Source organism: Centropristis striata, chromosome 7 (assembly GCF_030273125.1).
Source record: "Centropristis striata isolate RG_2023a ecotype Rhode Island chromosome 7, C.striata_1.0, whole genome shotgun sequence".
Taxonomy (NCBI): domain Eukaryota; kingdom Metazoa; phylum Chordata; class Actinopteri; order Perciformes; family Serranidae; genus Centropristis; species Centropristis striata.
Window position 1 is genome coordinate 11983597 of NC_081523.1, and position 12623 is coordinate 11996219.

The 12623-nt window shown below is 39.5% G+C and overlaps 2 protein-coding genes and 2 non-coding genes across 4 annotated transcripts; 2 read left to right on the forward strand and 2 right to left on the reverse strand.

The window, feature by feature from the left end:
• The first annotated feature begins 154 nt into the window (after positions 1-154).
• trnaq-uug (transfer RNA glutamine (anticodon UUG)) lies at positions 155-226 on the forward strand. The gene has a single exon. It is a non-coding gene; the product is annotated as a tRNA-Gln (tRNA).
• Positions 227-1015: 789 nt separating this feature from the next.
• trnaq-cug (transfer RNA glutamine (anticodon CUG)) lies at positions 1016-1087 on the forward strand. Its single transcript has one exon. It is a non-coding gene; the product is annotated as a tRNA-Gln (tRNA).
• Positions 1088-2035: 948 nt separating this feature from the next.
• LOC131974812 (betaine--homocysteine S-methyltransferase 1-like) lies at positions 2036-6621 on the reverse strand. Its single transcript, XM_059337291.1, has 8 exons — positions 6366-6621; positions 5531-5663; positions 4879-4991; positions 4589-4780; positions 3644-3791; positions 3373-3555; positions 2558-2786; positions 2036-2386 (listed from the first exon to the last, which is right to left on the reverse strand). The coding sequence occupies exons 1-8, from the start codon at positions 6381-6383 to the stop codon at positions 2302-2304; spliced, it is 1101 nt and encodes a 366-aa protein (XP_059193274.1). The 5' UTR covers positions 6384-6621; the 3' UTR covers positions 2036-2301.
• Positions 6622-7357: 736 nt separating this feature from the next.
• On the reverse strand, positions 7358-11701 carry LOC131974811 (betaine--homocysteine S-methyltransferase 1-like). Its single transcript, XM_059337290.1, has 8 exons — positions 11512-11701; positions 10362-10494; positions 10128-10240; positions 9836-10027; positions 9602-9749; positions 9331-9513; positions 8390-8618; positions 7358-8216 (listed from the first exon to the last, which is right to left on the reverse strand). The coding sequence occupies exons 1-8, from the start codon at positions 11530-11532 to the stop codon at positions 8123-8125; spliced, it is 1113 nt and encodes a 370-aa protein (XP_059193273.1). The 5' UTR covers positions 11533-11701; the 3' UTR covers positions 7358-8122.
• Positions 11702-12623: the final 922 nt, after the last annotated feature.

Below are 12623 nucleotides of genomic sequence, written 5' to 3' on the forward strand. Positions count from 1 at the left end.
AAAAGCACATATTTATTAAATTAGAGCCTATAAGAACTGAAACAACTAAGATTCCTGGATAGCCATGACTTGTAATACGGTTAAAAATGCAAACTAAAATACTGATAGAGAAAGTTGAATCACATTTCAAATTCCAGATGTTTGCTGCATACCTGGTTCCATGGTGTAATGGTTAGCACTCTGGACTTTGAATCCAGCGATCCGAGTTCAAATCTCGGTGGAACCTCGAGATTTTGAAAGGTGAGCTTTAATACACAGGATTGGTAAATAATCGACATGGTGCATAAACTAAGATCTACTCAGATTGTTTGAAATATAACGATGAACTGTTAGCAGTGTAGAGTAAGTAAATAGATTATCATCACGCAGAACGCAGTTATAGATGGTTACAAAGCAGGTGTTAAAACTGGATAAGGATAAATACCAGAAATTTTACGTTTTTTTTTTGTCTACAGAGGCCATTTATGTATTTGGATTCTACATGCATTGGTGGATTTATTCTGTCTGTGCGCATTATTTCTGCTTGGACAACACGTTGATGGGGTTTTTCATGACTTGCGGATGAGAAAATTAAATAACAGCAACATCAATTTAAAAAAAATGGCAAAACTGGAAAGCTGGAAAAGCAGGACACAAACCATTACTGTAACTCAAAATATTTTACTGTTTGTTTACATATGTTTCTATGGTTATGTATTCTGTCTGTCGCAGTTTAACATGTCAAAAAATAAATTGGTATGAATTGTATGAATGAGACGAATGGTTAGTAAAAGTTACCGGTAAACTCACTCAGGAACAAAAGCTTTACCGTGCATCGGGAAACGCTTTAAAATAGTCTATGGGAAACACTCCCCCAGGAGGAGCTGGACGTTGTGGCTGAGGAGAGGGGCGCCTGGAATGCCCCGGATAAGCGGACTAGAATGGATGCATGGAAACCTATTTATATGCAGTCTGTGATGGAAACACGCGCATGCTAAAGGCGTCACTCCGGTTTTTAGCCGTCGCAATGTAACGAGGTTCTATGGTGTAATGGTTAGCACTCTGGACTCTGAATCCAGCGATCCGAGTTCAAATCTCGGTAGGACCTGCAAGTTTTGCAACTACTTGTCTCCCTTTCTGATCAAACCTTAAGGTAACCGACCTGTTGAAGTATTTGTGGGCTTAATTTACTGTACCACAGTAAAACCAAACAGTGCAACAGCATTTAAAGAAAGAGTGTTTTCTCTGATCAAAACAACTATGTGGTGAACAAGTTATTTGACTTGACTGTCAACATTGATTTATTACTTATGTACTAAGTTTAACATTAATCACATTGTTCCTGGTTTGTAAGAAAACAGTGAGAGTTAAATGCACATTTTGCATGTTTTCTCTTTGTATCTTTCTAAACCGTAGAAGTGAATCTAGACTCCAAATACTAACTATCCTTGGGTGAAGAGTTGTGAAAGTATATAATGTATTGAACTAAGTATTATATGCATTTAACACTGCTCCAAACCAGATATCAGGCATAGTGCCATAGAAACGTAAGCACTGTATTGTGCATGAAGGTGTGTGATTGTAGAGCTAACAGACAGATTTGTCATTTTTATAAATTTTGCAAATAATCAAGTCTTAAATTTGGTAGAGAGTTATAAAGTATTGAAAAATTGCCTACAATTTGCTTTCGGAATAGTATTTTTTTCTTTTATATCACCATAGCTTTTATATAGGCTTTTATTGCCATACTATGGTTGAATCAGGGTAAAAGTCGAGTCAATTGTGTCCTTACTTGACCAGTCACAGTGACCTGACTTTTACCCTGATTCAGTGTTATGTATAAGCCACACACTGATAATGTGTAACACATTAAATGAGCATTGTATAATCTCTGATCCCTTCAAAGTGTTTTGGAACTGGTTCAAGTCAAGGATAACAACCTGTTGGTCAGATTTGCCATATATTAATGTGGTTTGTAATGAGTAGTCAGATTATCAGCGAGAAGGAGAAAATGATGCACTGTTGTACAACAAGATAGCCATGTTATATATTTAAAAGGTTGGGCCAGTTCACTTACTATACCTTCTCCACTTTAAGCATATATCTGAATAACAAAAGTATAGCATTACTTTGTACAAAATCAACAGTGTTAGAACAACTGGAGAAAATACATTTATGTAAAATGTGTTGTGCATTTCAATGGCAGTACACAGTTTAGGTAAAATACATGTAATCTTATTTTACATATAAAGAATACATTGTACAATAAAGACAGGGGATTGTGTTGGCATATTTGAGTCAGCTATTCATGATCCTTCATCTTTATTCATCAGCTGGTGTGGCCATTGAAGGACATTTGGGACGTCCAGAAGCAGGCATAAGGTTTTCCCAGTACTCTCGATGGGCCCTAAAACAGATTTCGGCAGATTAGTTGGTCGTAAAGCGTCCTGTGTTATATTAAATACATGTATGTCTTAATGTTACTTTGTACTACTTTTTGCTGTCTTTTGTATAAAAATAAAAATAAAGAATGCTGCCTAATTTTTAAAAAAGCAGTGACTCTTCTGTTCAGTCTTACCTGGCTCTGACCCAGGGTTTAGTGTGCATCTCCAGAGCAGCTCCCCAGAGTCCGTGCTTCTCTGAAGCTGGTGGGAGGAATCCTCTCTCTGCAGACACCTCCTCTGCTATGGCTCTGATATGGTAAGGCTCAAATCCACAGCAGCCACCAATGTAGCGAATTCCGGCATTATAAGCCTCTCTGGCGTATTTATGGATGTCCCAGCGAGTCATTGCTCTGGTCTCCAGTGCTGAGAAGAGAGTAAAATGTTTAAGTCATGGTATTCAGTTATATTGATGCTCTCTTTAAACTGCAGCAGCTCTGCACTCACATACCTTTATTTTAAAAAAGTTAGCAAAACACGAGCTCTATACTTGCAATAAATATGAAACAGACAGGTTGCTTTCTTATCAACTGTTGTGGAAATTACAAATGCTTGACTCAGAGACAATTAAAACTACGAGACTCTGATGATCTTACGTTGAAATATTTTATGATTTAATTTGATCTAGTGAGAAGTAACCAGGTTAAAAAAGCAGCCTGTGATGTCAGATCTGAAGACCTTTCCCCTGGCATCAATCTTAAGAATCTGGTGCTTTGTTTGGACTAAACATTTATAAAAAGCCTTTGCTGGCCAGAGAAGCTCTGTTTAGGCAAAGTTGATACAATTTGAACTGAACAACCTGAAACTGTGACTTCCTTAGTTAACTAAACCAAAAGTCAATATAATAGGTTAGAATATAACTGATCCCAAAATTCCACCACATCAACAATAACAAATTCCCACACTACAGCATTTCTTTTTTTCTTCATTCTACACACAAAAAAGGGCTGACCAAAGGGGAACTCCGGTAACGCTAAGTATCCAGTGTGGTTGCATTCAGGTGTGTGAAAGCCCAGCGGCTGGACCATAAGATGAGCTTTGAGACCAGCTTTCTCTAATCCCGCTTTCATCAACTTCACTGTACGAACGCCCGTCAGAGGGTCCAAGTGGCAGTTTATTCCAACAATGTCAGCTCCTGCACATAAAAACACATTAAACATATTCTGATTGTACAGCTGAAACATGTCACACTTGGAGTCTCACATCACAGAAGGTCAGTGTACCAGCTTTGACCAGCCTGACTGCACACTCTCCAGGTGGGACTCCCTGCATGTCTCCCTGAGGGGAGATGCACATTGTGGCACCCACTGGTTTTCCGCTGGTCTTCAGCACCTCCACTGCCCACACTGCCTCTTCCACATGATCAAAGAACTGCAGAAAGAAATATGCATGCAATCTATAATGCTTGGCCTGAAGTGTGACTGAAAATTCACAAGTTAACCCTTTATCGGGCGAAGAACTATATTTGGTAACTTCAGCGGATATCCAAAATGGGGTCCCCATGTCTCTCTGTTTGGTCGTAGAACCAGATTGATTTTTCTTCCAGCTAATCAGCAAAGATCAGGCTACGTCACAAACAGTGACACCATGACATCTATAATATTTCCAGAAATTATTTTTACTAGATTAAAGTGGCAAATCTACAAGAAAGAAAGTAGCAGATTTATGAGAAATTTAAAGTAGAAAATCTACGCGAAGTCACAGATTTACGAGAAAAAAAGTGAAGGTTAGTTTTTTCTCACAGAATCACCACTTTAAATCTCATAAATCTGCACATTCTTCTTGTAGATTTGCCACTTTATTCTTGTCAACTTTTTTACCATTAATTTGAGAGTTTTTGGTCGCAATTTTGTAACTTTTTTACTGTTAATTTGAGATTTTTTGGTCATAAATTTGAGATTTTTTTTCTCACAAATTTGTAACTTTTTTCCTCAAAATACATATTCTATATACATATTACACATTTTGGCAGTATGTAACATCCTCCAATATTCTCTAGGGTTGAAATTTGGAATTTTCAAGTATTTCAATGAGTGCCCTATTAAGGGTTAATTAGTTGATTTTGGGCACAAAGTGCTAAGAAAAAACACACTGATTAAAGCAGGTTATTTGTATACAGTTATTCCCCTTTAAATTAAACATGCAGTTATTCCTTTTCTTATGCATACCTCTGCCATAAAGAAATCAATGTCTTTCTTGAGGAAGTCATCCATCTGCTTCTTAAAGATGGCCTTGACCTCAGTCTCACTGTGGCTCTCCACATAACAGGGAGTCATGGACACACACCCAGCGACCAACGCATCACCCTCATTGGCTACCTCCCTGGCCAGGTCACACGCTGCATCATTGATCTGGGCCCCCTGCATTAGATGAGAGAATATTAATATTAGGATCATTCTTATCATGTAATGTAAATGCAATAATGTTGCTGTTTGATTAATATATTTTTTTAACTGACTGTAATGTTTTTGACATTGCCGCTGATCTCCAGTTTATCCTCACTGCAGTAGAAGGTGAATGTCTGAATCACATTGGCTCCTGCTCTCAGGAACTCCCTGTGCAGCTGTCGCACTGACCGAGAGACAGAAAGAAAGAGACTGAAAAGTGGATTCTATGCAAAACCCAGGTAGATAGATTCTGCAAAGATGAAAAAATGGGTTTAACTCAAGCTGAATCTGTGTTCTTATTAAAAGACCGACTGCAGAACTGCTTCTTTGTGTTTAATAATGTGGTTGCAAGGCTGGGTGACCAACTAGGCTAAGAGAGGGCTCCACAAGTCCCAAGTTCACATCATGCCAATGCCAACTGTTTATAATAACGTGGTACACTGCCAATTTGTCTGAGAATTGGCACCACCATTATTTGCTGTCTTGTAAAAATGCCCTCTGTGCAAAAAAAAGAAAAAGATAAAAAGTTTGAAGTGCTTTATTGGTTTAGTTTTTATCAAGCTTCAGGGTCTGTTGACACAATGCAGCTGCCATTATCTGCTGTATGAACTTAAATGGAAACTTGGGAGCAACTCATTAAATACAGTGCACTGAAGGTGGTAATCTGGGTGGGGTATGGGCCAGATTATTAACTCTGAGCCCCCTAACAAGTGGGATTTGTACCTGCTTCAGGATGTTCAACAGCTGCTTCAGGTGTCCAGTGTCCAGCCTTCACATAACCACGTCGCTCAAGCTGCATGACATAACCTCCATCTCCTACAACCACCTCCCCAGCATTTAGACGCTCCAAGATACCCTGAATGCACACACACACACACACACACACACACACACACACAAACAGATACATGCAAATAGTAACCGTACACATGAAAAGCATGCATAAATGTATAATCATATCATATGATTATACATTTGTGCATGCATGAGGTATCATCTCCTCGGGGCTAAAGACTCACATGGAGGGCTCACCTGAGAGACAGGTAACTCGGGAATGGCCTCAAACGGGAATGTCAGGATGAGCGTGTGTCATTTAAAGCAAACGGTGTTTAACCACGTCTTGGAAATAGGTTGAGACTCTCAAGTAATAGATTTACACCGCAGCCTATGAAGGTAAGCCAACGTCTTAAGCAGCTGTGAATATTGTCTCATTGTTGCTTCTGACTGCTTGTCAGCCTATGAAATAATATTCTGAATGTGAATTACAGTATCTGACATGCGAATGTGCCTCACTAAAGTACACGCATGGACATGTTCCAGAGCACTGGCAGGATGGGTTTCCATTAAAAAAACAGCATTTTGCATTAAGTTGCTCTTTGGAATCATGTTTTTAATCCACAAACTACATTAACGATAAGAATCTGCATTTCTCCTCGGGTCTATATGCTGCAACAATGCCAGTGAAGTTAGTTTTAAATTGGAAACTCGAAAGCAGCTCAGATGTGTTGGCGTCTTACTCAGCTTCATTGAACAAACAACTCTTTCATCTTTCACTTACCCTCCTCTTGCTCGCCATCGTCGTCCGATAAGGTTGCGCAACTTGACAAGAGAGGTCTTTTGAGGTTTGTGGCTGTCAGAGGCTCAGAGCGCAGTATACATCCATGATCTATCACAGACACTCCCCCTTCTCATGACAAACAATGCACACACCCCTTACCTTTCCCCTTCCCTCTGACTGTAGAATAAATAAATACAGTGTGTCTATTTGAGAACAGTCACACGGCACGCTAGGATTGGTCAGGGCCGTACTTGTGGCTGGCGTTAAAGTTATCAAGTGTATGGAGGGTTGGTTTATCATCTGGCTGGTAACCTCAGGTTGGCAGTCATGGGATCGTTAGACCGGAGCCGTGGGTTCGACTCCCCGCTGCGCAGCAGAAAAGCATGTGTTGTGTTAAATATAGTGGGGAAATGTTAAAGGTTGTTGATCGGTTGCAAAACTAACGTGTAACTTTACGGTTAGGATTCATCTTTAAAGCCAAGGGCAATGCGTTAATATAATTTTCCTTTACCATGGACGTGCAAAAATGACCCGTAATAGGCAGAAATTAATACTTCTGGATATAATGTCACTTTTAAGTTATTATTCACTTAAAAGTAATACTTTATTACTTGTTGGCTACGACCGTGCTTGTCTTTGCCATGATTTATACCCCGGTGTAAATTGCATTGTTAGCTACAGACACCTGGGTGCAAATACCATCTACCTTCAAAATAAAAACCAATGCAGATGCATAAAAAAAAATTATATAATTATCTGTGTGAAGGAAGAAAATGACACTCGTGGAAAATAGCATACAATCTACAAAAAGTAGAACGGGGAGTTAATAAACTAAATCAATGACAGATGGAGCATCAGCGCCTATTTGTTAACAGTGTCAGTGGCTCTACTGTTGTGTTTGATACACAGATGTTTGCTCCAAAAGGTGCATCAATGTATATTTGCTAATACGTTTCACTTTACAAGGTAAGTTGTTTATATACAGAAACACATATAGCAGGATTTATTTATTTGACAAAAAAAAGTAATGTTAGAAAAACAAGATTTTTTAAATTGAATGTGTGTAAATATTTTAAAGCTGATTAAAACAATCAATCAACAAATACAATAAACCTATGAAGATGTTTTACAACCAATAACATTATTCAATAGTAAAGGGCACCTGTGTACAATCCAGTGCCTAAAATGGGCCAGTATGCACCAGTATGGACCACCAGCACTTCTGATTTTTGTCCATGAGTACCCTTACCTTTGTTTTTAATTAATAGAATTATTGATAGGTCGATATTTATTCCAAAATAGGCTATATATCATGGTTTATTGGAAGACATTACTCAATTATATGTTAAATCAGGCATTTAGAACCCATATAGAGCCTCAATAAAATGTCCTTTGTTTCATAACCAGTTTATTGCCATTGTAGGATTTGACTACGAGATAAAATCTTTATAGTCGACTATTCAAGGTTCAGCCTTACAAGGTATACATGTAAATACAAATATATCCAAGGCACCTTTGATGATCATGTCTTGCAATTACTGAATTAAGAGTACTGGCACTACATAAGTAATATGTGTAACTGGACAAATTATAATGACAGGGACTGTACGTTTTAGAACAATACTAAGCATTTCACAAATCTCTGTGTAAACAAAAATCTGGTTGATGAGATCCTCTATTGCCATTCTTCATATGGAAAATCGTGGATCATCTGATTAGACTGTGTCGTATCGACAAGAGATTATGTTGGAGTTCAGCTATTTTCCATAATCATCAGCTGGTGTGGCCATGGAAGGGCATTTGGGACGTCCAGAAGCAGGCAAAAGGTTTTCCCAGTACTCTTGACGAGCCCTAAAACACATTTTTGGCAGATTAGTTGGTTGTAAACCGGCACTATTACAGAGCAAGAGCATGCACTTTTTTATTCTCCCACTTATTTTCGCCTCATTTATTACAACTGTCACTCAGTCTTTTGTTAAACTGCTTGATGCAGATATAGTAGCTGTACTTCTGTTCAGTCTTACCTGGCTCTGACCCAGGGTTTAGTGTGCATCTCCAGAGCAGCTCCCCAGAGTCCGTGCTTCTCTGAAGCTGGTGGGAGGAATCCTCTCTCTGCAGACACCTCCTCTGCTATGGCTCTGATATGGTAAGGCTCAAATCCACAGCAGCCACCAATGTAGCGAATTCCGGCATTGTAAGCCTCTCTGGCGTATTTATGGATGTCCCAGCGAGTCATTGCTCTGGTCTCCAGTGCTGAGAAGAGGTAGCAATACACAATCCTTACACTCACATACCTTACTTACATTAAATATACAAAAATACAGTTTGCAAACTAATACACACTGTTCCGACAAAGGCTTGGAGTGGATGCTTGGGTTACTGGAGCAGACTCCAGACCGTTTTGTCACCCTACTGCAAATCCCTGGTCTTCTTTGAAATTTATGCAAATGTCTGATGTCTTGATCTCTTTAAATCTCGGCTAAGTATTGCTATTTTTCTGCATATTTTAGTTTGCTAGTTGGTGCAAAGACAGACAAGACATTACATTAAGTTACTGGAATCATGTTAATGTAATTACCACTGGTAGGGAGGTTATTTTTTGATGCGGTTTACTTGTCTGTCAACAGGATTACAGGAAAACTACTGGCCTGGTTTTTATGAAACTTGGTGGAGGTGTGAAACATTGACAAAGGAATAAAAGCTCAAATTCTGGAGTGGATTTGAATCACAAGACACAAATTACTTTTCACTGTTGCTAACATTGTGAGATATGGCATTTATGCTGCTATCAAATGGTGTGGGAATAATCTGAAAAATTAGATCCTAACCGGGAAAATCCACATGAATGTCCCTCAAATTTGAATGTTAACACTGTTAGCTGGACACGTGTGCTCTCTGTGTGCTCTCCTAGTTAAAACGAAACATATTTTGTTCATTCTGCATAAAATAAAATACAAATGCTGACCGAAGGGGTACTCAGGCAGGCTGGTGTATCCACCAAAGTTGCACTCAGGTGTGTGAAAGCCCAGCGGCTGGATCATGAGATGAGCTTTGAGACCAGCTTTCTCTAATCCTGCTTTCATCAACTTCACTGTACGAACGCACGTCAGAGGGTCCAAGTGGCAGTTTATTCCAACAATGTCAGCTCCTGCACATAAAAACACATTAAACATATTCTGATTGTACAGCTGAAACATGTCACACTTGAAGTCTCACATCACAGAAGGTCAGTGTACCAGCTTTGACCAGCCTGACTGCACACTCTCCAGGTGGGACTCCGTGCTTGTCTCCATGAGGGGAAATGCACAATGTGGCACCTACTGGTTTCCCACCAGTCTTAAGCACCTCCACTGCCCACACTGCCTCTTCCACATGATCAACAAACTGCAGGAAGAATGTGCATTGAATCATTCAACAAGAAGCAGGAAAAAACACTTTTTGCACATTTCCCTCTGTTATATTCCTCATACCTCCACAATAAAGAAATCAATGTCTTTCTTGAGGAAGTCATCCATCTGTTTCTTAAAGATGGCCTTGACCTCAGTCTCACTGTGGCTCTCCACATAACAGGGAGTCTTGGACACACACCCAGCGACCAACGCATCACCCTCATTGGCTACCTCCCTGGCCAGGTCACACGCTGCATCATTGATCTGCGCCCCCTGCATTAGATGAGAGAAGATTGTGATATCAAACTGATGTGAGAATAATTTAATCAGGTACTGAAGGGCAGACTTTAGTGTTTTTATCTCTCCCACTGACTGTAATGTTTTTGACATTGCCGCTGATCTCCAGTTTATCCTCACTGCAGTAGAAGGTGAATGTCTGAATCACATTGGCTCCTGCTCTCAGGAACTCCCTGTGCAGCTGTCGCACTGACAGAGAGACAGAAAGAGAGGGGGCTTTGTGGAAAACACAAAAACATTTAATGCAAATAAAAAGTGCTTTATACACCTCCATTCGTGTCATGTTAATGAATGAGAGGGTAACATGTACCTGCTTCAGGATGTTCAACAGCTGCTTCAGGTGTCCAGTGTCCAGCCTTCACATAACCACGTCGCTCCAGCTGCAAGACATAACCTCCATCTCCTACAACCACCTCCCCAGCATTTAGACGCTCCAAGATACCCTGAGTGCACACACACAAAAACAGATGCATGCAAATAGTAACCGTACTCATGAAAAGCATGCATGCACAAATGTATAATCATATCATCTCCTTGGGGCTAAAGACTCACATGCAGGGCTCACCTGAGAAAAAGGTAACTCAGGTCGGAATGGCTTCAAACAGGATTGTCAGGATGAGCTTGTGTCAGTTCAAATAAATGGTGTTTACCACATGTCTTGGAAATAGGTTGAGACTTTCAGTGTTGGCAAATTTGGTAAAACTACTTATAATAGTTATAGTCAGATTTACACCGCAGCCTAAAAAGGTAAGCCAAACTCTTTAAACATCTGTGAATATTGTCTCTTTGTTGTCTTTGTACACAGAGATAAATTAATACATGGAAGCTCAGCTATGACATGCCTCAGGGTCATGCTCACAAAAGGCATTATTATTTAATCTTACAGTACTCCAACAAGTAATGTATTCAACATCATCAACAAACTGGAGTATGGCAATGTTGTGTTTTGTGATACTATATCGATACTTAAAAACATTGTATTGACTTTTAATTAATAGTTTACATACAATTAAATGTGGCAGACATTTGTTAGTTTTGTGTTGACTTTAAACCTCTGTGAGGGAGCTGGCAAGCCTCCCCCCACTAAGGCGAAGAATCTGTACTGTAATACAGGAAGTTTTATTATATAGTGCTTTTATTTTGTGAGCCTTACTGCGGGTGAGAAAACACTAGTTTATTTATTTTCCGAGTTAAGAAGAGCACGCCCGCTGTTTGCATGTGTACAGTGTTGTTTGCTAACTGGATGCAGTAAAAACTGAACTATGAACTCAACTTCCACCTGCTCTTCTCTCTTCAGATTCACCTTACAAGATTTGGTTGTTTTTGTTGCATCTCCTGTACTTGTACCCTGCTGCATTTCATGTGTTGCATGAGCTTTAGGATGCTCTCTTGGCAATGCAGTCTATAATAAAATTCTATAACAACATGCGCACGCTTTTGCAAGATATCTATGCTCCTACCCTTCTCTTCTTGCTCTCCATCGTAGAAACGTCCACGTCTCTCTGTGTGCAGCGCTCAGAAACAGGCCTGAGCTGCTATCAGATGACCGTGGTGTTTCGTCACTAATATGGACTCCGTAATCTCACGAGATTGAGCGCTGCACTGAGTGAGAGAGAGACTGCAGCCCACAGACTCTATAAACAGGGATGCGAAATAAGAGACATGGGATGTACCCAGGGGTGGGCAATTACTTCCCCAGGGGCAACATGAGATACTGTGGAGGTTGCGGAGGGCCAGACCAAAACTCTGAACTTAAATCTGCTCAATGTTAATTTCATCACTTAATAAAATGCAGTAATTTGCCTGTTTTTGAGCTGCTATTGGTAAGAATACATGTTATGATAAGACTATGTTAATGTGAAGTCAAATATATCAGGAAATAAATCGTAAAAACTCCAATCATTATCTCACTTTTTTTTTTAAAGATTATTTTTTTGGCATTTTATATGCTTTTATTGAAAGCGAGAGACAGATAGAAAGGGGGTGACAGATGGGAGGACATGCGGCAAAGCGAGGACTGTAGCCTCTATACATGGGGCGCCTGTGTAACTACGCTACGGACCACCCAATTATCTCACTTTTTAACATACATTCAAACAAAAACAATAAAGAGCATGTATGTTTTGCAGTAAACCAGCAATTTATTAACTTTATGCAAAAAGCAATGTGTTTTTCACAAGATAACTTGCAGAACGCATTTCTGTGCAGGTGCATATGCACATAATGCAAATAGCCTTCAAAATAAAAGCACTTTGGTTGTGCAAAGAGGCCGGATGTGGCCCCCGGGCTGCCTGATGCCCAGTTCTGCTCTATGACCTGTCACTGTCCAGACAAGGCAGATCATATCACATTGCATTATTAATTGTAGGATTTTCACCAAAAATACCTTCTTCTTCTTCTTCTTCAAGCTTTGATGTTCGTCTCGCTTGAAAAATGATAGCCTGCCCCATTGCATTCACTGTAATCATGCATATATTTTAGTCGAAGTAAATGACAAAGTTTCTAAGAAATGTAAAGATCCTCTTAAACATATATAATATATATATATTTTCCCCAAACAAAACATAAAAAT

Coding starts and splice junctions, on each gene's coding strand:
- LOC131974811 (XM_059337290.1), bottom strand. CDS start 11,532: ATGGAGAGCAAGAAGAGAAGG. Junction 10,028..10,127: donor GCAATGTCAAAAACATTACA/GTCAGTGGGAGA, acceptor CATCTAATGCAG/GGGGCGCAGATCAATGATGC. Junction 8,217..8,389: donor AAACCCTGGGTCAGAGCCAG/GTAAGACTGAAC, acceptor AATGTGTTTTAG/GGCTCGTCAAGAGTACTGGG.
- LOC131974812 (XM_059337291.1), bottom strand. Junction 4,781..4,878: donor GCAATGTCAAAAACATTACA/GTCAGTTAAAAA, acceptor CATCTAATGCAG/GGGGCCCAGATCAATGATGC. Junction 3,556..3,643: donor AGTCAGGCTGGTCAAAGCTG/GTACACTGACCT, acceptor TTTTATGTGCAG/GAGCTGACATTGTTGGAATA.